A 25900-nucleotide genomic window follows, 5' to 3' on the forward strand; every position below is an offset into this window, starting at 1 on the left:
CTCTGCACAGCACTAAACCAGCCACAGCAGCAGAACCATCTGAGAACTCTCCCAGGAGAGAGGGAGCAAGAGAGGCAGAGAGAGATGAGTCGAGGATAAGATCCATAATCCATGCTGCGACTGCTGCAAATCTGACATTGGAAGGAAGATTGGGGTTGCTTAGCTTTTTTTGTGTTAAATCTAAAATTGGGAAAGAAGAGAGAGAGAGCAATAGCGATATGGTGTGAGAGATGAAGAGAGAAAAGAAGAAAAGAAAAGAAATTAAGCGAGGTAGTTGAAGATCATTTTAAAGGTGGTAGGAGACTGTCGGGAAAGGTTGCCAGTGCTTCTATATGGGTGTGTGTGTGCGCCAAATGAGAGAGAATCCGCCCGTTACCAGGCAGGGCCGGCCCTCATCTCAGGTGGGATGCAGTGGGAGCGCCTCAGCCACAGACGTGAGGGTAAGAAATGACACACATGCAGGCACACACACACGCTCAAAACAGAGACGGATGCGGAGTACAATGACTTGCGAGCCACCCACCGACCTGAGACAACCACAACAAAAGCAACGCACAGCAAACTGCAGCAGCAACAGCTCCACCAGCCCATCCCTTGACAACCCATGGCTCCAGCTCCCTGCGTGCGCCAGGCTTGACTCCCTGTTGGTTCCGGCTCGCCATTTTTTGGCCAGGCGCTTAATATTTAACCTATTCTTCAGCGAAAGGACCCCGGGCTCAACTGCAATTAAGGTAACTGGATAGCCTTATCCTCTTTGCTCTGAATCAAAATGTTGCTGAGGGTAGTATGCTATGATGCGTGTGGTATTAAACATTCCCACAATGAGCTTTCAATTACAAATGCCTAAGAGTGATGGAATATCTGGTTAATTACTCAATCCATTAACAGGTGATAAAATAAAAGCATGGCTCCATGAGAACTAGCAGTGTTTAATCCAACTAATAATGGCAACAGGTGGTTCACATTTAATTTTTAAAATCTTGCACACTGGATGATACACTGCTATGCACACGTAGTTTGCTTAGTTTCTAAATAAACAACGCCAGTTGACGGTTTCATTTCTTGTGAAAAAGTCTCCCATTAACAATAAATCAAAGGCAGTTTGTCATAAGCAAACAAGACAGCTCACTCAGAATCAGTAAGCCAAGAATGAGATAAAGTTGAATAGAACCCCCAGGGATTTATCTGTCTGTTGACATAATTACTGCAGAGACCAATCTTGTTTGTTTTTTCCTTGATGTCACAATGGCCTGTGAAGTTGATGTGAGAGACCCTTGGGATTTCATTACATATTTGCATAACAAGCCCAATGTCCAAATCTCTTCAACGGGCTGCCACTGATTATCGGGTTCTAGCAAGTCTCTGGTGAATACGTCTCTCTAGTGTGCTATCAGGCAACTGCAGAGGGTGTTATAAGAGCAAAAGTTATCCCGTTTCTACTGAATTCTTATTGATTCTCCACCAGTGGTAGTGCAGTGAATGAGCGAAGCAGTGTAGCTCACTTCTTACAAAATATAATCAATCGGTTAGCAGGAACAACAGGTAGACCTACTTCGATTTACAAGTGATTAAGAAAATGTATGACGGTAATTATGGCTATGTGATCCTATTTAGATCCAGGGTATTGTGTATCTAGGAGCTAGAGCATTTCCATATTTCGAAACCTGTATACTGCAAAAATACAAACCTTGTTTGCATGGCTAGGTTCAACATTCAAATGTGCATATCTATTCTGATGTCTATGAGTCTGTCTCTTGCATTGCTTAATGATTCACTTCTTAAACTTCCTGAGCCAGCTTCCTCAGTCCATCTAGCAGCATTATCTATGCATTTCCTCTCTACTCACTTGTATCATGTGTCATCTGTTGTGATCGGATTAATAAGCACTCCATAAAAGGCTACTCATCTTTGCTGTGTGCTGGGTCGTTAAACACCTCTAGAAAGAATCCCTGTATGAATTGCAATGAKGAAACAGATTCGTCTTTGACTGTAAAACATTGCAAATAATTGTGGTTATTTTTCAATAATCTTCCATAAAAAGTATGGAAGGGTATGAGTCTTTAAAATACTTTTAAATGTCTCAAGTCTGGCTTTGTCATTTTACAGTACAGCCTAACCCTGGTCCTTTGCTGCCGGTGGTTGCGTGGTGTCCGTCCAGTGCTGGACTATTATGCTCCAGCTGGAAGGCGCAAAGTGCAGTTTCCTGTTCTGCCTGGGAATATGCATGCTCATCTGCTCGGTCATCTACCTAAGGGTCATGGCTGGCACAGATCCCCAGGGTCAGAGTGGGCCCCAGGGCTGCAGGCCATTCTCTAAGTACTGCCAAGCTTTCATCCCCAGCACCAAGGGCTCACCAGCATGGCAACGCCGTGACTGCCAGGTGGAGAGCTATCTTCTGGGTATGGGAAGTCGGGGTGGGGACCAGGACTGCTCCCGCCTGGTGAGGGAGCTTCACTTCATCACCCGCCCGCTGAGCCGGGAGGAGGAAGACTACCCTCTGGCCTTCATCCTCACTGTCCACAAGGAGCTGGAGCTGTTGGTGCGCCTGCTGCGGGCCATCTACACGCCGCAGAATGTCTACTGTGTCCACGTGGATGCCAAGGCTCCGCGGGAGTACAGGGAAGCCGTGGAAAGCCTTGTGGGCTGCTTCCCCAATGTGTTCCTGGCCAGCCACAGCGAGATGGTGACCTACGCCGGCTTCTCACGGCTGCAGGCCGACATCAACTGCATGAGGGACCTGGCGGCATCACCTGTGCCCTGGAGGAAGGTGCTCAACCTGTGCGGCCAGGACTTCCCCGTAAAGAGCAACCTGGAGCTGGTGCGCTACATGCAGAGCAAGGAGTGGAGGGACAGGAACATGACCCCGGGCATCAAGCAGCCTGCGGCTATGAGGCACCGGACTCAGCTGCAGTACAGGGAGGTCAGGGGCTCCCACGTGGCCCCCAAGCGCGGAGGCCCAAAGAAAGGTGCTCCGCCCCACAGGCTTCAGATTTACTTTGGTACAGCCTACTACGCACTAACCAGGACCTTTGTGGAGTTTGTACTGAGGAGTCACGTGTCCAGAGACCTGCTAGAGTGGTCCAAAGACGCATTCAGCCCAGATGAGCACTACTGGGTGACGCTCAATCACATTAAAGGTAAAGTACAAGTTTACAAACAGCACATAAAAAGCAACTTGTAATCTCTGTAACACAATTGGTTCTGAGCTTATATCAATGCATAGGGACATTTCTAACTGTTAAATCCATGAGGAAAACAGATAAGACATCTACAATCTTTCCATGAGTGCATAGCTATGCCACGCACAACCTTTCCAATTTGAAATGTATCCAAAAGCAAAAACCTAGGAGACGAAATAGCTATGCTTAGTCGATAAATCCTGGTGGCCTAGGAACTGAGTTTATGAAAGGCTGACTTACAGTACATTTATTTGGGGTGTTCAAAGATTACTTCTAGCCTTGAAACTTAAAAGGAATGGGTTCAACATGCCCACTCGGTTTGAAGTAAAGTAAACCAGCGTAGCTCAATGACATGTATTTTATGAAACCCTTTTTACATCAGCAGTTGTCAAAGTGCTTCACAGATAACCAGCCTAAAACCCCAAAAGAGAAAGAAATGCAGAAGCACAGTGGCTAGGAAAAATAAGTCAATAAATATTCCACCCCTTTGTTATGGCAAGCCTAAATACATTCAGGAGTACAAGTTTGCTTATCAACACAATACATTGCATGGACTTACTCTGTTTGCAATAATAGTATATAATAGGACTTTTGAATGACTACCTCGTCTCTGTACCCCACACATACAATTATCTGTAAGGTCCCACAGTCGAGCAATTCATTTCAAAACACAGATTCAACAACCCTCCGCTTGTAATCGTTAAGGATTATTGGTTTTCATGATAAAAAAAAACAAGAATGGAGCTAAGTACAGGCAAAATCCTACAGGAAAACCTGGTTCAGTCTGCATTCCACCAGACACTAGGAGATGAATTCACCTTTCATCAGGACAAGAACCTAACACACAAGGCCAAATCTACACTGGCGTTGCYTACCAGAGTGTTCTTACCAGAGTGGCCGAGTAACATTTTTTGACTTAAACCCACTTGAGAATCTATGTCTAGACCTGAAAATGGCTTCGCAATGATCAACAACCAATTTGATAAGCTTGAATTTTGAAAATAATAAATGGGCAGTCCAGTTGTAGTCCAGGTGTGGAAAGCTCTTAGAGACTTACAGCTGTAAACGCTGCCAAAGGTGCTTCTACAAAGTATTGACTTACGTAAATGAGATATTTCTGTATTTCAAAAAAATTCAAAATACATGTTTTCACTTTGTCATTCTGGGATATTGTGTGTAGTGTGTCATTCTGGGATATAGATGATATTGTGTGTAGTGTAGATTGTGTGAAGATGGGTGAGAGGAAAAAAATGTAATCTATTTTGAATTCAGGGTGTAACAACGGAATGTGGAATAAGTCAAGGGATATGACTATTTTGAAGGCTCTGCAAGTGACACGTGAGAGGCTATAATGGAACGTGAGAATGAGATTATCTGTTTTGGATCGATTATCTGCTCCTAGAAGCGCCAGGGAGTCATGTAGGAGGCGGCTGGGGTGGCGAGATCCGGACAATCAAATGGAGGGACCAAGAGGGGACTGTACACAATGGATGCAAAGGTACAACAACTCCCTTTCCCAGTCAAAGTCAGTTTCTACTCTCGATCTCACTTGTCTAGGGCAAGTTTTGCGCCTTGATTCCAGATTAGTCTTCTGATTAGGAAGCAAACTGTTTACACAAATCAAAATTGTATGTCACATGCGCCGAATACAACAGGTACTTACTGAAAAGCCCTTAACCAACAATGGTTAAGAAAATATTAACCAAATAAACAAAAGTTTAAAAAAAGCAACAACAAAAAATAACAGAGGCTATATACAGGGGGTACCGGTACCGAGTCAAGGTGCAGGGGTACAGGTTAGTCGAGGTAACTGAGGTAATATGTACACTAGAAGACAAGTACATTAGAGTGTTTAGTTTGAGAAACAGAAACTTCAAGTCCTCAACTGGCAGCTTCATTAAAAAGTACCCGCAAAACACCAGTCTCAACGTCAACAGTGAAGAGTCGACTCCGCGATGCTGGCCTTCTAGGCAGAGTTGCAAAGAAAAAGCCATATCTCAGACTATCCAATAAAAAGAAAAGATGGGCAAAAGAACAGACACTGGACAGAGGAACTCTAACACTCTAATGTACTTGTCCTCTTGCTCAGTTGTGCACCAGGGCATCCCACTCTTTCAATTCTGGTTATAGCCAGTCTGCGCTGTTCTGTGAAGGGAGTAGTACACCGCTTTGTACGAGATCTTCAGTTTCTTGGCAATTTCTCGCATGGAATAGCCTTCATTTCTCAGAACAAGAATAGACTGACGAGTTTCAGAAGAAAGGTCTTTGTTTCTGGCCATTTTGAGCCTGTAATCGAACCCACAAATGCTGATGCTCCAGATACTCAACTAGTCTAAAGAATTAGGCTAATTGACATCATTTGAGTCAAATGGAGGTGTACCTGTAGATGTATTTCAAGGCCTACCTTCAAACTCAGTGCCTCTTTGCTTGACATCATGGGAAAATCAAAAAAAGTCACCCGTTCACCTACTCTGCGTCTCAAAGATATGATATGGCGGTTGGAACCAAAAGACAGATTTCCACCTGTTTAATGTCCATTGCTCATGTTTGTTGGCTCAAGCAAGTCACTTCTTCTTGGTGTCCTTTAGTAGTGGTTTCTTTGCAGGAATTCAACCATAAAGGCCTGATTCACGCAGTCCTCTCTGAACGGTTGATGTTCAGATGTGTCTGTTACTTGAACTCTGTGAAGCATTTATTTGGGCTGCAATCTGAGGTGCAGTTAATTGCAGATTTGAGGCTGGTAACTCTAATGAACTTATCCTCTGCAGTAGAGGTAACTCTGGGACTTCCTTTCCTGTGGTAGTCCTCATGAGAGCCAGTTTCATCAAAGCGCTTGATGGGTTTTGCAACTGAACCTGAAGAAACTTTCATAGTTCTTCATTTTCCGGATTGCTTGACCTTCATGACTTAAAGTCATGACGGACTGTGGTTTCTCTTTGCTTATTTGAGCTGTTCTTGCCATAATATGGACTTGGTCTTTTACCAAATAGGCCGATCTTCTGTATACCACCCCTACCTTGTCCCAACCTAACTGATTGGCTCAAATGCATTAAGAAGGAAAGAAATTCCACAAATTAACAAGGCACACCGGTTAATTGAAATGCATTCCAGGTGACTACCTCATGAAGCTGGTTGAGAGAATGCCAAGAGTGTGCGAAGCTGTCATCAAGGCAAAGGGTGGCTACTTTGAAGAACCTCAAATATATTTTGATTTGATTAACACTTCTTTGGTTACTACATGATTCCAAGTGTGTTATTYCATAGTTGATGTCTTCACTATTATTCAACAATGTAGAAAACAGTAAAAATAAAGAAAAACCCTGGAATTAGTTGGTGTTCAAACTGTTGACTGGTACTGTTCATAAGTTATTTTCCAAGAGATGGCTAACAAAAGCAAGCGCTCTGCAAAAAATAAAAACAGTTCCACTCACCAGATGATCATTTGAAACGTAACTTCTTGTTGAAAGTTATTCATGAAAAGGGAGACGCTAACAAATTAGCAACAACATCCTCTTTGATAAGACCTGCTGCAGCCACTGCAAACTAGCCGACAACAAAAGCTAGCTAGACAGTGGGGAAACTACTGCTTGCTATTGTGCACTGACCTGTTGGCCTTCGAGAAGGCAGAAGTTTCCATACGTTTTTGTAAAAATGGTCCCACCCATTAAGTCAAAATGTTATTGGTCGATTCCACTCAAATGTTACCCTTATACAGTTGAATGGCAAATGCCTTTATCTAGCTTCTGCTGGCCTAGCCAATGGCTGACTTACTTAGATTTATCTCCCCAGAGACCAGCAAAGAAAAATCCTGGTTGGATATTTTTTTATTTTCAGTGTTAACCCTTTCCAACAAAAACAGAAGAGATTAAAATCAGAACATAGTTGAAAATATAATTATAATAATTATTTTATAAATCCTTAGCCCTTCTCTGAAGGTGTAAAGGCCAATTGTTCCCCACTGTGTTCGGATTAGTAATAATTTGTAGAGTGGCTCTATTTTCCCTCAGCGTGCATTTTTTCACTATTCTGAATGTCTAAAGAATCCATATGTTGTTCTGAAATATGAACACAGAAATACTGGACATTTTGAACTCTTATTATGGTGGTGATTTGACAAAATTACAATCATGGTCTTGAATTGGACTCACATTGTTCTGTCCTCGGTTTTGATTCAGTCTCAGACCTTGTCCCCCTCCCGGTCACGGTCTTGACTCGATTTTCTCCGGTCTTGGTCTTGAATTGGTCTCGCTGTAGTTGGTGTGGTCTACAGCTTATCATGAGGTACTCTACCTCAGGCGAGCAAAACCTTGAGACTTCCTTAATACAAAAAATGTCGCACCAGCTGTTATTGACAAATAAACAGACCACCACTCATCTTACCGGAGGTAGCTGTTTTGTCTTGTCGATGCACGGAAAACCCAGCCAACTGTATATTATCCATGTTGTCGTTCAGCCACGACTCGGTGAAACAATATATTACAGTTTAATGTCCCTTTAGTACGATAGTCTCAAATGGAGCTCATCCAGTTTATTCCCAGTGACTGCACGTTGGCCAATAGGACAAATGGTTGAGGCGGGTTACCCAGTCGCTGACTAATTCTCACAAGGCACCCGGATCTGCGGCCTATGTATCTCCATCTCCTCTTCATGCGAATGACGGTGATTTGGACCTGGTCCGGGAGCAGCAGCAAATCCTTTGCGTCAGACGGATTCCAGAAAAAAAGTATTTGTCCAGTTCGGGATGAGTAATCACTGTTCTGATATCCAGAATCTCTTTTCAGTCATAAGAGACGGTAGCAGATACATTATGTACCAAAAAAGTTACAATGCGGAAAAAATTTAATTGCGCAATTGGTTAGGAGCCCGTAAAACGGCAGCCATCCCCTCCGGCGCCATCGTTTGAGCAACAGCAGTTGATAGAATTTGATACTGAGCTGAATCTCATTTTTATGTCCCTTCTGCTGCACGTCTTTCCGCAGGCCGCTATGTTAGGGACATCTGCATCTATGGTCTGGAGGATTTGCAGTGGATCATCGACAGAAACAGCATGTTTGCCAACAAGTTCGAGAGCAAGGCCTTCCCAGAAGCTTTGGACTGCCTGGAGCAGTGGCACAGAGACAAGGTCCTGCAGCAAGCCATGGTTCCCATCCAGTCATGGTGGCAACTTGCCACGCAAGGCAATGCCACCTCTCTTTTCAATGCCACGGTAGGACTTTGACGAGGCTGTGAGGTTCTTCCTGACCAAAATGGATGTAGTTCTCCAATACTTGTTGGTTATTGTATCACTTCAGAGGGCTGTACTAAAGTGTGCTGCAAGTGCCTTGATGCATTTCTGTTGGTGCGTTTAGTTCAAATCTCAAGAAAGTCACTGCATGGACACGCAATCAAAAGCTAAATGACAATTATCTAACATTCTTCTCCATTCGTAGGAAACTGTTTGCGAGGTGAGCAGGGAAGACTTGTTATTGACATATCTCAGTTGTCCTGAAATGCTTTGTGGTAAATTTAGGCTCTGTGTATCATTAAGAGGCACAGTGGCTGAGAGGATGACGCAACCATAATCACTAAGGAATTCACAAGTCTCCCCCCACGTCAAACAAGGACCTTTACTGACCTGTGGTGCACTTTGACAACAGAACCGCATAGGCCACTGTACCAAAGACATTTGTCAACCTTTACAGGCAGAAACAGACAGCTCTGTAGACATTGTTGCTTAGATGTGTTGTAACAACTGGCCACTGTACCTAAGGAATTCGGCAAACCTTTACAAGGGAGAGCAACACACAGCTCTCTGGACATGGCTGCTTAGATGTGTGGTAACTTGAATATTGCCATTTCAAATTATTTTTACACTCAATTACATGTTAAGAATAATCCATTTAAAAGTAAACTATTAATACTGTGCGATTGCCTATTGCAAATAAAGTAGCACTCATTTTATGACAGCTTTACATATGTTTGTCTGTGATTGTTATGTTGTAAATGTGAACATTTTAAGGTAACTTCAGATAACTGACGTTTTTCTTGTACTGTACCCAATGATTTATGAAAACTTGCTTGACGGGTCAATGTCCTCATTGTGGTTTCACAGTCTTGTTTAATATATTATGTACACACTTAATTAGAATACTTATGAAATACAAATTGTTATATTTGGTAACATATGCTTGTTTTCCCTTATACTCCAATCCCATTCGAAGAGGGTGAAAATTAAAAACACTGACAAAAGCTCTGACGAAGGCCTTGAGGCTGATACGTAAAGCTTAATAAAAAGCAGTAAAAAGGTGTGATTGTTAAAAGGTAAAAATGTTGCGTGTGCTAATCTTGACCAGTTAACATTGTTTCCTATTTGTTTTGCAAATAATACAAAAATAGGTTACTCATTATTTAAAGTTACATAAAATGTCCCACTGTTCTTTGATAATTTCAACTACTGCTAAACGATACCCTCTGAGCTTAGTACTGGCAAAGTACAACCGTATAATAGGGCAAATAGGCCTAAACATTTGCACTGACATTAAATATTGTTACATTGTGTATGTTGTCAATTTAAGAGAACAGGGTCCAATAAATGTGAATTAGGGCAGGCAGTTAAGGTGTTCAACTGCCACTTTGACATCAAACCATATTTCAATTGACTTCAAAAAATGTAACATTAAGGGCTTGAAAGTGGAAATCGTACAGCATGCACATTTTTCCCAAAACATATTTGTTGTTTGTTCACTGTAAAGGAAGTTTAGCTATTCACTGAAATTCCCAAATGCTTTGAATATATTAAACATTTGTTATAAATTCACTTGGTCTTAACTTAGCTTGATCTTTGCAAAAGGGTTGTTGATACAAATTGCACAATCACATGCAGTGCAAATGGACAAGGCACTTTGATCTGTTCCCCTTTGAGAGTTAGCAAGGAAAATTCCCACAAGTGGACAACCACAACAATGCTGCTCTCACGCTCTGATGGAGTCGGAAAGGTGACCTGCTGTGCTGCTCGCTCTCCCGATTCCACAGTAGTCCTGAAAACTCTACGTTAGCCAACAGTGACTAGGGTCTGGTTTCAATAAATKGACTCTTTTGGCATAGAGGAACTACACCACTGCCTACGTCACTACTTTATCCGCTCGAATAAAATACAAAATAGTAGCTAGCAAGATGGAGATCAGAGGCAGTGATGTAGCTCCTCTCTGCCCCACAAAAATAAAAGAGTCCATCATTGAAATCAGACCCTAGTCAATGTGTGGCCTAGGGTCAGGTTTTTGCAACTACCACAGCACCACATGGTTTCCAATCATCTGGCAGCTTCCTCATTTAGCCTGGCTCAGGTTCCGGTCAGCTGGCTGATGGAATTGGGAATAACGACAGGCACAGGGCTGGGGGGGTTATCTGGTTTCCATGACACCGAGGAGAGCTTTTACTGTCATAAAGTTACAGCACATCGATTTATCGGAGGCGATCTGCTGTTTCTCAATAGGATTTCCTGTGTATTGTGTGTCCTACTTTACCTATCACATTCTTACCTTAAATAGAGCATGTAATCAATACAAATGTGAGAACACAGTGCGGCAGGCATGGTGAATGGGGCACCATGGTACTTTTCTATGTGCAAGATGGCAAACAGATACAGTAGCTCCAACATTTTATTTGCTTTCCTTTGCTAAACCACACATACTGTATAGTTTCGTAATTTCAAAACAAGGAAATTTGAATCTCCATATCAAGGCAAATCATTGATGCAATAAGAACAGAAATGGACCTGTGGCCAACTCCAAGGAACTCAAAGTAACCAAACATGTCAAAAACAGCAGACCGGAGGGTTAATCATTCACATGTGAGCACAAACAGCTAACTGGTTCACAGTTAGCACCACCTCTATGTACCTGTCTGACAACTGTGCAGGGACACGCCGTCCTAAAGGTTGATTAATCTACAGTAGAAGACACAAACAGCACCACCCTCCATTTGAAAACTCTCCCTACTGTCAAAATACAGATGACTGACTATAACAGCAGGTTTTGTGTAASAAAGAAAAATGTGTGGACAGTGTAGTAACTGATTGAATAAGAGGGTAGGTTTGCATACAGAACATTCCAATATCTTATTTTAGTACACACTGAAACACCTGTGAAAAAGCTTTTTCACCTGCTGCTAGTAGGGGGAAAAAAAGATATTGGAGTCTATCTACTTTGTGAGAGCCTACCCTCTTATTGGTTTTACGCACCAACCAAAAAGAGTTAACCATGTAGATGTAGAGCACAGCTTGTTGAATAGATGTGRTGAATGTTTTACAGTGCATTCGGAAAGTATTCAGGCCTCTTCCCCTTTTGTTACATTACAGCCTAATTCTAAAATGGACTAAATACATTTTTTCTCTCAATCTACACACAATACCCCACAATGACAAAGCAAAAAAAAAATCTAGACATTTTTGCTAATATATATAAGAAAAAACGTATTTACAAAAGTATTCAGATCCTTTGCTATGAGACTCGAAATTGAGCTCAGGTGATTCCTGTTTCCATTGATCATCCTTGAGATGTTTCTACAAYTTGATTGGAGTCCACCTGTGATATTCAATTGATTGGACATGATTTGGAAAAGGAACACACCTGTCAATATAAGGTCCCACAGTTGACAGTGTATGTCAAGAGCAAAAACCAACCCAATAGGTCGTAGGAATTGTCTGTAGAGTGCCCGGCCAAACTGAGCAATCGGGGGAGAAGGGCCTTGGTCAAGGAGGTGACCAAGAACTGGGAACGTTCCAGAAGGACAACCATCTCTGCAGCACTCCACTAATCAGGCCTTTATGATAAAGTGGCCAGATGCAAGCCACTCCTCAGTAAAAGGCACATGACAACCTGCTTGAAGTTTGCCAAAAGGCACCTAAAGGACTCTCAGATCATGAGAAACAAGATTCTCTGGTCTGACAAAACCAAGATTGAACTCTTTGGCCTGAATGCCAAGAGTCACTTCTGGAGGAAACCTAGCATCATCCCTACGGAGAAGCATGGTGGTGGCAGCATCATGCTGTGGGAATGTTCTTCAGAGGCAGGGGCTGGGAGACTAGTCATGATCGAGGGAAAGATGAACGGAGCAAAGTACAGAGAGATCCTTGATGAAAACCTGCTGCAGAGTGCTCAGCCAACACAGGAGAGGCTTCGGGACAAGTCTCAATGTCATTGAGTGGCCCAGCCAGAGCCCAGACTTGAACCTGATCAAACATCTCTGGAGAGACCTGGAAATAACTGTGCAGTGACACTCCCCATTAAACCTGACAGAGCTTGAGAGGATCTGCCAAGAAGAATGGGAGAAACTCCCCAAATATAGGTGTGCCAAGCTTGTAGCATCATACCCAAGAAGACGAGGCTGTAATTGCTGGCAAAGGTACTTCAACAAAGTACTGAGTAAAGGGTCTGAATACTTATGTAAATGTGATAGTTTTTTWAAATTTAAAAACCTGGTTTTGCTTTGTCATTATGGTGTAAATTGATAAAGGGAAAAAACTGTTGAATCAATTTTAGAATAAGGCTGTAACGTAACAAAATGTGGGAAAAGTCAAAGAGTCTGAATACTTTCCGAACGCACTGTTCTACCTTGTGTCCTACCTTGTGGCAGATCTCAGTCTTGACTTCTTTCAGGGCCCGGTCTGAAAACACACAGCCACAGGTCTGCAGGAAACAGAACCTGAGAGAAACAAGATGACATAAGTTTTAGGGTTAAGGTTGTGATGCAACACGTCTATTGTAAGGGAAAATATAGTGCTACCATCAGTACATGAAAAAAACCCTGCCATAGGAATTACCACCCTCTTTTATCACAACCTTTGTATTTTGCAATGGTGATATTTTAGCAAATTGGGATTGGACAGGGGATCATTATCAAGCCAAGCTGCCACTGTGGTTCATAGGCTGCGTTAACACAGGCAGCCCAATTCTAATATTATGCCCAATTTTTGGCAAAAGAGCTGATCTGATTGGTCAAAAGACCAATTAGTGAAAAAAAGATCAGAATTGCCTGTGTAAATGCAGCCATAGTGATATTGTAGTCAAATGGGATCTGGTGACAGAAAAACCCCACCCCTTCAAATTAGTGGATTTGGCCATTTCATCCACACCCGTTGCTGACAGCTGTATAAAACTGAGCACACAGCCATGCAATCTCCATAGAGAAACATTGGCAGTAGAAGCCTAAGCTCACTAGGCGCAATGCCAAGCTTCGGCTAGAGTGGTGTAAAGCTTGCCACCATTGGACTCTGCAGCGGTGGAAATGCGTTCTCTGGAGTGATGAATCACGCTTCACCATCTGGCAGTCCGACCAACTAATCTGGGTTTGGTGGATGCCAGGAGAACGCTACCTGCCCCAATGCATAGTGCCAACTGTAAAGTTTGGTGGAAGAGGAATAATGGTCTGGGGCTGTTTTTCATGGTTTGGGTTAGGCCCCTTAGTTCCAGTGAAGGGAAATCTTAACGCTTCAGCATACAATGACATTCTCAACGATTCTGTGCTTCCTACTTTGTGGCAACAGTTTGGGGGAGGCCTTTTCCTGTTTCAACATGACAATGTCCCTGGGCACATAGAGAGGTCCATACAGAAATGTTTTTTCAAGATTGGTGTGGAAAAACTTGACCGGCCTGCACAGAGCCCTGACCTCCACCCCATCGAACACCTTTGGGATGAATTGGGACGCCGACTGCGAGCCAGGCCTAATCGCCCAACATCAGTGTCTGACCTCACTAATGGTCTTGTGGCTGAATGAAAGTAAGTCCCCACAGCAATTCTCAGAAGAGTGGAGGCTGTTATAGCAGCAAAGGCGGGACTAACTCCATTTTAATGCCCATGATTAAAAAATGTAATGTTCGACAAGCAGGTGTCCACATGCATTACATGACATAAAATGTAACTACCCCTACTACTCCAGTATCCCTGCACTCTGTAAATATGGTATTGGCACTGACCCTGTATATAGCTTACTTACTCATTCGTGTTTTTGTTCTACTTTACTTTATAGTATTACGGATATTGATTACTGCATTGTTGGAAAAGAGCTTGCAAGAAATGCATTTCACTGTACTTGTGCACAATACTTGAAACTAGTTAACAGACCAATAAGAGAGTTCCAAACCTCTCTGCCAATAAGAACTTGTTTTCATTTCGCCCCTCCTAGACCACTCTGACAGCCCTAGTCAAATTATTGCTTGAGAAATTGCTATTTTCTAAGAAGCTTTTTGTTTATTTTTGACAATTTTAATTGAAAACAATTACAGTAAGGTTCTTAAATTATTGCCCAAAAATGATTTAAATAGATACATTGAAGAAAAAAAGGCTGCATTGGACATAAAAATATTTTAAAAAATGGGGCAATGCACAAATAGTGTAGTGGCTCACATCATCACTCAGAATCTCATCTCTATAGTTTAGCACTGAGGCCTACTGCACATACCCTGGTCCCAGATCGGTTTGTGACGGAGTTAAAAAAGTATAGCACAGACAGGCTGGCACTCAGGCTGTAGGTTAATGCACATGATTCAGTGCCAGAACTCAGCAAAATGCAGACATTGTGAGATGACACTTCCGGGTCAAAATGCCCCACTCTACGCTTGTCATTGAAAGACATTGATAAGATGTCGAGACATTGACGAGATGCTTGTATATAGTCATATTCATTAGTGCACACCATAGCAACACACACACACACCGTACCTATGTTTGCCATTCATCTCCAGGCCCACCACAGGACAGATGAACATGGCACAGTGCATGTCCTCATAGCGGTCCCCTTTGATGTTCCTCCTCTCGCCCTCCCAGGCTGGGTTGTCAGTCAGGTTTAGCTCCTTTATATCCTGTGGAATGACACACACACCTTTGATTCACTTTAGATAATGCAATGATATGTGGCCTCAGCTGAAATCATGGAAAATTACCATACCTTAATGCCACGAAGGTGTGATACAACCTCGCTGTTGGGTCTATCTGCAGATTTATCCAGAAGGTACTCAATCACAGCATCTTTGTTATAGAGTCTGTAAGCAAAAATAGCATTTTGATTATGAAATCCATGTGTGATAGAAGTATCTAAAAACAGCCTATACCTAAGCTACTAATATTCAGCTCCATTTAATTCTTAACTGCACCCAATCAGCACTTACTTCCTGATTTTCATATTATTAAAATGCAGATTATATCCAATTATCTAATAGGGACACCTAGGAGACTGATAATGCCAACACTAAATATTGTAGATTGCTAGATACAAAATGGTGKCATACTATATGACTAGTTCACAACAACAAACTGATTTTAAAATGTCCTCACCTTCCCAGATCACAAGCAACAATAGGGCGCCGGAGTTTCTCTGTACTGAGAGCACAGTACTTCCACCGGGCAGCAAGCTCTGCATTTTTGTCAACCTGTAGTGCAGAAAGATTTACACGTTCAATTTAGCTCCTGCCCACTGCACTGTTCGGTTGCATTTGGTTATATCTGAAATACTTTGCTTGCAAGAATAGTGATAGAGATGGAACAGCCATGGTGCAACTCGGTTATTGACTACCACCTGTGCTCTGTGATTGACTACCACGTTAACTACCACCTGTGCCATAAAGCTCCTTGTTAGCTAGCCCAATAATGGACTAAAGGAATCTATTGTTATAGTCCAAGAACCTTACATGTTCAGTTTATGGTTCTAGAAACATAAATCACGTGTCTAACACACATCACACTAGCAAAGACATACAGGAAGGCATACACCATAATACGTTTCTGATTGACAGGGTGAGAGCTTTGGCATTTTTKKKGGRMYKRAAAAAAAWWSCYYMAAWKKWAAAAMMAAAAAATATATTAACCGGTCCCCATGGGTAGGTATAATTTGTGGAACGTTCCAACAGGAATCTGTTCCAAAAACGTCGTAAACAAAGAAGCCAACAAACAACGCATACAAAGTAGCATGATCAATTCACCTAGCTGACTAGCTGCCGAACAGGCATCAACTCACCACGTAGCTTATTCTTAATGTTTGTCCATTGGCTAACCAGAGTGAGGACAGACATTTTTCGGAATAAACGTGGTGAGTGAAACTCAACAAAATTGCCCACTCCCTCTCTACCTGGTATCTTATTCTGCCGCTATACAACTTGTATGCGTTGTTTGTTGGCAACCTTGTTAGTTACGAAGTTTTTGGAACAGATTCATGTTGGAACGTAACAAATTATATCCACCCCTCCCCATGCTTTTAAGATGCTAATTAACACAGGCAGCTAGCTAGTCCACGCCGTGTGTTGCGTAAAAAAGCGCTGAAATATGGCCGTGTGGGAACCCTAACCCTATATAAAAGGTGTGTGGTAATTTAACATTTAGTTTTTTTGAAAACTATTTCTCTGATATGAAAGGTAGCTACGTTGCTTATGTTTCCAAAAACGTACCACAAGTGATGTGTGTTCACGTTTAGAGCAAGCGTCGGTCTTCTTACAAAACATATTCGGTCAGACTATACCATCGTCAATAGGCGCAAAAGCAGTTAGAACTAACGTTAGATGAGTGTGAACATGGCGTTTTAACAAGCTAACGTTACCTAAATGTATACATTTCATTTATCTAACATTAGTTCAGTTTGGGCGGACATCTTCCCTGATTAAAAAAAAAAAAAAAAAAACGGTCGCTAGCGAAGCCAGTTAGTTAGCTAAACATGTAAACACCCGTTAGCAAATAAAAAAATTAAGACGTGTTTGAAAGAAGGTTAGCTAAAGTGCAGGCTAACTCGTTTATTTTACGCCTGCTACGTTAGGTTAAAGCTAGTTAACGTTATACCACTACATACCTTCTCAACTTTCTTTGGACCTTTTACCAACTCATGCCTTTTAGGAATAGTTCCACCATCACATCCCATTTTGACAAATAGCACAAAAGTAATTTCTTGGACTGGTCTGAAGGAGAAAAACCGAATAGGCTGGTTGTAAACAAACGTGTAATATATTCTTCTTCGTTTGTATTTCCGGCAGACTAGACGCTGTGTTGCATATTGCTGCCTTTCGCAGGTCGGAGTGCGAATTGCACACTTTGGTCACAAGGAAAATGGGAAGGTACATCTTTTTTTTTTTTTTTTTACATTGCACAACCATCTAAACCCACCACCCCATCCCACTATTTTGGCCCTAAATGATCCAACACCAGGCCATCGGCATGGGAGGATGGAACCCAATCTCTCAAAACTTCCTGTATACCTTCTGCACTAAAATCTCTCACACCCAAATATTTATTTCTACTGCTGCAACTGCCACACCTATTTTCTGTGATTTCCAGTGCAGTTGATCACCATGACTTTAAACTGGTGAAGGCTCCTCAGAGGAGGAAGGGGAGGACCATCCTCAGTGAATTTCAAAAATAAAAAGTCAAACATTTAAAAGTGATCCTTTTTTGAAAAAACTGAACTAAATATAATCACGTCACCAAATAATTGATTAAAACACACTATTTTGCAAAGAAGGTCTACAGTAGCCTCAACAGCACTCTGTAGGGTAGCACCATGGTGTAGCCGGAGGACAGCTAGCTTCCGTCCTCTTCTAGGTACATTGACTAGAAATACAAAACCTAGGAGGCTCATGGTTCTCACACCCTTCCAAATACAGTGGCTTTAAGTCATAGCACAGATTCTCAATTGGATTGAGGTCTGGGCTTTGACTAGGTCATTCCAAGACATTTAAATGTTTCCCCTTAAACCTCTCAAGTGTTGCTTTAGCAGTATGCTTAGGGTCATTRTCCTGCTGGAAGGTGAACCTCCGTCCCAGTCTCAAATCTCTTGAAGACCGAAACAGGTTTCCCTCAAGAATTTCCCTATATTTAGCCCCATCCATCATTCCTTCAATTCTGACCAGTTTCCCAGTCCCTGCCGATAAAAAACATCCCCACAGCAGGATGCTGCCACCACCATGCAGGTGTTCTCGGGGTGAKGAGAGGTGTTGGGTTTGCGCCAGACATAGCATTTTCCTTGATGGCCAAAAAGCAACATTTTAGTCTCATCTGACCAGAGTACCTTCTCCCATATGTTTGGGGAGTCTCCCACATGCCTGTTGACAAACACCAAACGCGTTTGCTTATTTTTTTCAGGAATCTTATAGCTTGGATGGAAGGCTGGAGGAGGGAACAAAGGGAAGGGGTACAGAAGTTATATAGCCTGCTGACTAAAACATTTAAATAGACAGCAAAACAGAGGCTCTCTCTCAGATTGCTGAGGGGCAACATAGTCAATGTACTTGGTAGGCTAAGTCTTATTTAGTGAAGACCTTAGGTAAGGGTTAATCATGATTCATCTCTGTCTTTACAGTTCCTGAAACATCAATGACCTGATGCATGGCCTTTACAGCAGTGCTTGGCCACCCACTCAGTTACCAGTGACATTCTGCCACATTCCAGGAAAAGGAGACAGCAGAACCACCCTCCTTAAATCCATAGTCATTAACCACATTTCCATCCACAGTTTTTAAGCAAGTCATACTTTATTAAAAAGAGTGAAGACGCCGCCTTTATGTGCAAATATTGATATAATAACCATCATATCGAAGTCACGCAATGATATGGTGGGTGGTCCTCCCACTACGACTAGGGAAAGCATGCAGTTTATTAGGCTATTGATTAAATAAAATATGATGAACTTCACAGGGTGGTGAAAGAGCTAGATGCTCCTTTCCAAAAAATATTGAGTGTCTTATTCTGGTGACATGATGATTGACAATTGAATGCTGTTTGACAAATACAAATACTCTCACTCTTATCCATAATAATCTCATCATGTAGACCAGTGGTCACCAACCTATCTATCTTCTGGTCGATCTCCAATCCATTCCTAGTCGATCGCCAAACATTTCTGTAAAAAACCCAACGATAAAGCCTTGCATTCCTATTTTTTTGTTCGGTTCACGCCATTGACGGTAGCTGTACTTGATTCAGCAGCCCTAGGGCCGGGAAGGCAAAGTGTTTCCAATTTAAACCATTTCATGTCTGAACTTCAGGTAGAACTTCGTCTACCCCGCAGGCCCAGAGAGCAAATCAAGTGCACCGAAAGGTCTACCGCTGGCCAATCAGATAGCTCAGATCACCGTGTCTGCAGTTTCCTCGCGGCATAGACAGTAAAAAAAGAAGCCTCGAATGCACACAAGTTGATAATGTGAGATTTCAAAACTTTTAAAACCATAACTAGAGAGACTAAACCAATACAGCAAAGAGCTATTGTTTTTATGAGTATGTTAATGTAAGTTGTTATTCAGCACTGTTAGAACTTTGTTCCACAGATTTATAAGCCATAAAATGCGAGTTTCGACAAGCTTGCGTTGTTATTACTTGCAGCTTGTGTCTTTTTAATATCGAGGAATATTTCACTTTCTCTGGCCCCATGTTCACTAGCACGCGGTGCCGCATGGTGAAACACCGCTTCCCATTCATTTTCAATGGAAGGAAAGAGGTGAGAAGCATGTCACTTAGGCCGCCCATTGTGACTCGCTTGTGGGCGTGCTGGCAGCATATAGCAGCACGTTCGATTGTGAATCAAGAAATCAGCATAGCAAGTTTGTATTTTTATTTTATCTTTATTTAACTAGGCAAGTCAGTTAAGAACAAATTCTTATTTACAATGACGGCCTACCAAAAGGCTGTTTGGTAGGCAAAATGGACGAGCGCGCGAAGACGCAGCAGGAGGGAAACTGCTACAGATGTGGTGGACGCAACTACTGAGCAAATGAGTGCAGGTTCACAGGAGAAAAGTGTCACAACTGTAGTAAAATGGGGCACATAAGAGGGCCTGCAGAATTACAGTCGCAGACAAAACGAGCACGCAGGCTCCTTAAACTACTCAAGAGAGACATTCAAAAAGGATGAATGAGGATGTGTTTACTATTCACAATATGGACACTACCATTACTAAGGTACCTCCGCTTAGACAGTATTTAACTGTACATGGCTGTGAAGTGAAATATGAGATAGATACTGGCTGTAGTGTAACAATAATGTTACAGTTCGAGTATGCTAGGCTAGGAAAGAAAGCAAAGGTTTCAGAGCTAGGTACATGTTTTATCAGTCTGAAAACATATACAGGACAGAAAGTGGACATTGTAGAATCAGCTAATGTGAAAGTTGAATACAAAGGAATAGTCAAAGAGCTACCAGTTGTAGTTGTAGCTGGGTCAGGACCAAAMCTGCTGGGGCGAGGGTGGATCACCATGTTGGATGTGGACTGGCATATCATGAACAAGATGCATGACAGCAAAGATGCTCTACAGGAAGTGTTAAAGAAACATGAGGAAGTGTTCAAGGATGAGTTGGGTACATTGAAAGGATTCACAGCAAAGATACATGAATCAAGTGATGCCACACCTCGTTTCTTCAAACCAAGGACAAAACCGTTTGCAATGAAAACTAAGAGGCTGGGTTAGATCATTGCCAGGACAACAAAATCATGGAACCAGTGAAGTTCTCAGACTGGGCAGCACCGTTAGTCCCAGTGTTAAAACCAGACGRTACAGTGAGATTGTGTGGTGACTATAAAGTAACGGTAAACAGATTGTCATCAATAGAATAATACCCCATTCTTAAAATGGAGGACATGTTCATGTCCTTAGCTGGAGGAGAAAAATTCAGCAAACTAGACATGAGTCATGCTTACCAGCAGATTGTGCTAGATGAAGATTCAAAGAAATATGTCACAGTGAATACACACAAGGGACTATTCACCTAGGCCAGATTACCTTTTGGCGTCAGCTCCAGTCCCGCTATCTTCCAGCGCACTACGGAGGAGATTCTACAGGGGATTACCCAGTGTGCAGTGTGTCTCAATGATATTCTCCTGATAGGAAGAAATAATCAGGACCACCTCCGAACACTGGACAGAGTGTTACAGCGACTGGAGGAGGCTGGGCTACGTTTGAAATGGAGTAAGTGCAGCTTCATGGAGAAGGAAGTGACATTCCTAGGAAACAGGGTGGACGCTACTGGACGGCATCCAGTGCCAGAGAAAGTCAAGGCGGTGCAGGATGCACCAATGCCTACCACAGTCACAGAACTGAAATCGTATCTGGGCCTATTAAACTACTATAATAGTTTCCTACCGAATCTGTTGACACTATTGGCTCCTATGCACAAGCTGCTGAGGAAGGACGAGCCATGGTGTTGGGGATCAGAACAACAAAAGGCCTTCAAAATGTCAAAAGAACTGTTGCAGTCGAGCAGAGTGTTAGTGCATTATGATGAAGGAAAATAACTGATACTTTCCTGTGATGCCTCGCCCTACGGGGTAGGGGCGGTAGAGTCTCATCGCATGCCAGATGGGGGGGAGAAGCCAATAGGGTTTGTATCATGCACTGTCTCACCTGCAGAGAAGAACTATTCACAACTTGATAAGGAGGGGTTAGCTATCATATTCAGGGTGCAGAAGTTTCATAAGTATCTATATGGGAGAAAGTTTGAAATCTGTACAGACTATAAGCCTCTTATCAGTCTGTTGAATGAAATAAAAGCAGTGCCACAGATGGCGTCTCCTAGAGTAATGAGATGGGCAGTAACACTACGAGCATATGAGAACGTTACTACTTCCAGAGCAGGCAAGGACAATGGTAATGCAGATTGCCCTCAGCCGCCTCCCTCTCCCAGAGTGTCCAAGCAGTCCGCCTCCAGAGGAACGAGTGCGGATGTTGGACCAGGAGAACAGCCTACTGTTGACCTCCCAGCAAATACAGAGCTGGACAGCGAAAGATCCAGTCCTGTCGAGGGTCCGTGAGTACACACTGAGGAGGTGGCCAGATCATAATGTGGGACCCGAGTTTGCTCCATACAAATAGAGACAGCACGACCTCAGTGTCCAGGACGGCTGTGTGCTGTGGGGAGCCCGTGTCATCATTCCAGAGAGAGGACACACACCGATGATGGAGCAGCTACATCAGAGTCATCCCGGCATGACCCGAATGAAAGGCTTGGCCAGGAGCTACATGTGGTGGCTTAATATGGACTGACATTGAAGGAAGGTAAAGTCATGCACCACATCTCAAGAGCAAAGGAAAGCACTTGCTAGCGTACCACTCCATCCATGGGAGTGGCCCAGTAAGCCTTGGAGAAGGCTACACATAGACTATGCAGGCCCTTTCATAGGGAAGATGTTTTTGGTGATTGTAGACGCTCACTCAAAATGGCTGGATGTATATCCAGTGAGCTCAGCTACATTTGCTGCTACCGTGGAGTGCCTCAGGAACAGTTTCAGTATTCATGGCATTCCAGAGATGATTGTTTCAGACAAAACTCAGTGATTTGTGTGTGAGAACAGTAAAGAGTTCATGACAAAGAATGGAATCACACACGTCACTTCGGCACCACACCATCCTGCGCCGAATGGCTTGGCAGAGAGAGCTGTTCAGACGTTCAAAGAGCTAATGAAAAAGAGTGCAGGCGACTCGTTGGAGACAAAACTGAGTAGAGYGTTGTTTAGCTATCGTGTCACGCCACAGTCAACCACCGGACGTTCACTGGTTGAGATGATGATGGGGATGAAGTTGAGGTGTAGACTCTGTGTACTGTATACCAAGAACTTTGGGTATGGACCTAAATGGATACCTGGCCTGGTTCAAGAAATCACATGACAAGTGTCGTAAACTGTGCTAGTGATGGATGGTAGAGGAGTACGTAGGCATGTTGATCAGCTGTTCAGCAGACAGGAAACAGATTATGCAGAGCCAGTGACAGACAACAGAGACGAGGACAGCAGACAGGAACAGGACTATGCAGAGCCAATGACATGCAACAGAGCTCAGTCCAGCAGGCGAGGAGTTACCACAGGACACAGGTATTCCACGGCCACCAACGGACAATGCACTTATTAAGGAAACCAACAAAGGTTCACCTAGAGGGGAATTGCGACGCTCACAAAGAGTTAGGAAAGTAAAGGAGATATTTGTTTCTCATGGGCTAGAATGCGCCCTTATCTCCTTTAGGAAGTAAGGTAGTCTACCCTTGCTTCCAATAAACAAAAGTGAAAAGACAATGCAAACATTGAATCAGTTGTTCAGTTGATATAAGAAACACACTGTAAGGTTATGTTATTGATGCTAAGTGAAGAGATTACTTACCAGTTACAATGATAATGGTAACTATTATTGTTGTTGGAATACTCCTACAGTAGGTGTTAAATCTGAAAATGTTAAACTAACCAAGAGTTAGTTCAGATTTATGGGGGGAGGAGTGTTATAGAGTGATACATTATGCTGGCTCATCTAACCAATAGGCGGCGCTATCACTGGTCCTAGATTGGTAACTGTTCTGTGAGCAATAGAGATAGTTGAGTATTGGTCTCCATGATAGATAGTGATGTAAATCAGTTCCTAATAAAGGACAAGTAAAGATTACATCCTGTGTCCTCCAATGATATGTTGGTCTATTCAGRATACTACAATAATAGTAACATAATATTCAGTGCAGTGTAATTTGAGTGTAATGAAGTCTCTTTCTTGTGAGGTTTTCTGTCCTCATATAAAGAGAGCTTTGAAATCCTGTCTACAGATGAAGAGGTCCCAATTAAGAGCAGTGGTTCTCAGTCCTGGTCCTGGGGACTCAAAGAGGTGCACATTTTGTTTTTGCCTTAGCACTGCACAGCTGATTCAAATGATCAACTCATCATCAAGCTTCAAGTGGTACTTATGTATTCATTTGTGATGCTATCCTTGATATGATCCTGTTATTGTCACATGCTACCTGGTGATGTAAAAGTCTAATAATGACATTATCTTCCATATTCCTATAGATACCTTGTAACTGGAGATTCTTTCAAAACGATTACACACAGTTACCGTGTAGGACAATGCAAGGTTGGGTGACCAGGGCCATCTGGGACTGCCTCCTGGAGGAATTCAGGCGTGTGAAGGCTACCTATGTCCTGCATAACTTCATGAGGATGGACACGAGGACCAGGAGGGGATCTGCAGYTCGCCACCGTGTGCTAGAGGAGAAGTCTGCTGCTCTGCAGGATGTTTTAAAGATGGGGTCCAACAACGCAGCAAGAGAGGCAATCCGTGTGTGGGAGATCTTCATCTCCTACTGTTCGAAGAGGGTGCTGTTCCCTGGCAACACCATAGACTATACAGTACTATGCACAACCAAAGGCTATTTTAAGAGCCATCCAATTTGCAATAAGAGTATTCTTCCATTTACTTAGCTGTCAACTGCAGATATTCAATTCCCAGTTTCCCTTCCTTTGATTTCTACTTCTCAGGTGAGGGTGCTGTTTAGGTAAGGGTGTGATGTCTGTACAAAAACAAAACAGGCTATTTTAAATCACCCATATTGAACAATATTTTTACAATTAGACACCCTATAACCCACACCTACACACTCATGTATCAATCTGATTGTGTTGTGCAGTAAGCAGGCTCAGGTGAATAACTGTGGCTCCTTCCACCTTCAAAGAATAGGCAAGAGGGCCAGCCAGACACTTAATTATTTCTATAACTATGCCATATTGTTTGTCCTTGTGTGTCTGTGCATGTTTTTCAATATAAAGTACTCTGCAGCCACTTAGTGTGGACGCCAGGTGAGGCCACACACACAGATTCCTGTTGAAGACTCTCTCTTTATTTTCTGTCTACCTTATTTTCTCAATAACAGTCTCTCTCCTTCACTTCATCCCTCTCCCCTTTTTCCTAAATCCTCTAGGTTATATCAGCTGTGTCGGTGAACCCCTCCCGCATCTGAACTGGCTACATAGAGGGCACAGAATGATCAGAGGTGAGAGGTGACTTGGCTGGGTCAACAGGAAGTATTATTAAAGAGATGCTTTACATTGAAATACAGATAGATGTAGTTGTCCCAGAGTTAATGATCCAAGGTCAGTTTTGCATTTCAACTCCTGATGATTATGATGACTGASAGTGTTAGAATAAAACACCATCTGTCTCTTGTCTGCAGATATGTTTTGATGTGAGAGAGGATGCCAACCCCCAGTCCCATCATCGCCACCTCACTCTCGACTGGGAGCCCAAGTCGGCCCAACATGAAATGAGTATGAAAATGTAATTCTGGTTGTTTAATGTTTTAGGGACTCCTAAAATAACCAGCAAACAAGGCTGTCGCCCTTTGAAACAGTGGATGTAAAGAATCTAGCGAGCAAAACCATTTACTACAAATTGAATGTAATTTACAATTTTGTAAGCTTGCCTTGATGATATTTGCCATGCAATGCAGATGAAGTAACGTAGATTGCTAACTATTTTATTGCTTATTGTGCGCAGTGGAGGATAAAAATACCTGTATGCCTATGGATGTGTAGCTAGCTATGTCGCCGATCTGTGTATGGACCATAACACGTTTGGTGTACACATCAGTTCAGAACCTAGCTATGAACCTCAGCTATCATRGCCAGTTGTATCAACTTCAAACAGTCTGAATGACATTAATGAAGCCTATGGATTGAGTGGAATAAAATATAACTGTGTGCCAAGGATTCAAGTCATATACACATGTAGTTATTACCATGCATGAGATCCCCACATTGTAGCCTGTACATGTAATATATTCACTGATTATGTACTCTACCTTGGCAAATAAAGGTGCAGTTCAGGTATGAATGTCTTTGAGCTCATTTTTCAGTCATATCCAATACCAGGAGTATCAAATTCCAGTCTTTGAATGATGCAGTGTCTGCATGTACAGTATGTATTACAAATATACACTTCAACAGAGTTTACCAATCTTGGTCCTGGGAC

At 42.6% G+C, this 25900-nt stretch overlaps 2 protein-coding genes and 1 long non-coding RNA gene across 5 annotated transcripts in view; 2 read left to right on the plus strand and 1 right to left on the minus strand.

The window, feature by feature from the left end:
• The window catches only part of rtf2 (replication termination factor 2), a 35790-nt gene extending 18636 nt beyond the window's left edge, over positions 1-17154 (minus strand). For both annotated transcript variants that reach the window (XM_023984386.2, XM_023984376.2), the window contains exons 1-5: positions 16990-17154; positions 15489-15583; positions 15103-15196; positions 14877-15016; positions 12782-12860 (exon numbers count right to left, since the gene is read on the minus strand). In XM_023984386.2, coding sequence (XP_023840154.1) covers positions 12782-12860; positions 14877-15016; positions 15103-15196; positions 15489-15583; positions 16990-17058 — 477 coding nt within the window. In that variant the 5' untranslated portion in view covers positions 17059-17154. The remainder of the gene's footprint in view (positions 1-12781; positions 12861-14876; positions 15017-15102; positions 15197-15488; positions 15584-16989) is intronic.
• Positions 1-25900, plus strand: LOC111961812 (beta-1,3-galactosyl-O-glycosyl-glycoprotein beta-1,6-N-acetylglucosaminyltransferase 7-like). Of its 2 annotated transcripts, XM_070439578.1 has the most exons (5): positions 1-731; positions 2107-3137; positions 4582-4677; positions 24852-24923; positions 25104-25900. In XM_070439578.1, exons 2-5 carry the CDS (start codon positions 2171-2173, stop codon positions 25112-25114), a joined length of 1146 nt encoding a protein of 381 aa, XP_070295679.1. In that variant the 5' UTR covers positions 1-731; positions 2107-2170; the 3' UTR covers positions 25115-25900. The 2 variants fall into 2 exon arrangements, with proteins under 2 accessions (XP_070295679.1, XP_023840132.1); XM_023984364.2 differs by lacking the exons at positions 24852-24923; positions 25104-25900 and adding an exon at positions 8159-9975 and having other exon boundaries at positions 5-731.
• On the plus strand, positions 17187-20113 carry LOC111961836 (uncharacterized). The gene is made up of 3 exons (XR_002877044.2): positions 17187-17251; positions 18276-18324; positions 18493-20113. It is a non-coding gene; the product is annotated as an uncharacterized lncRNA (long non-coding RNA).

The sequence above is a fragment of the Salvelinus sp. IW2-2015 genome, linkage group LG1 (genome assembly GCF_002910315.2).
Source record: "Salvelinus sp. IW2-2015 linkage group LG1, ASM291031v2, whole genome shotgun sequence".
In the NCBI taxonomy this organism is placed as follows: Eukaryota; Metazoa; Chordata; class Actinopteri; order Salmoniformes; family Salmonidae; genus Salvelinus; species Salvelinus sp. IW2-2015.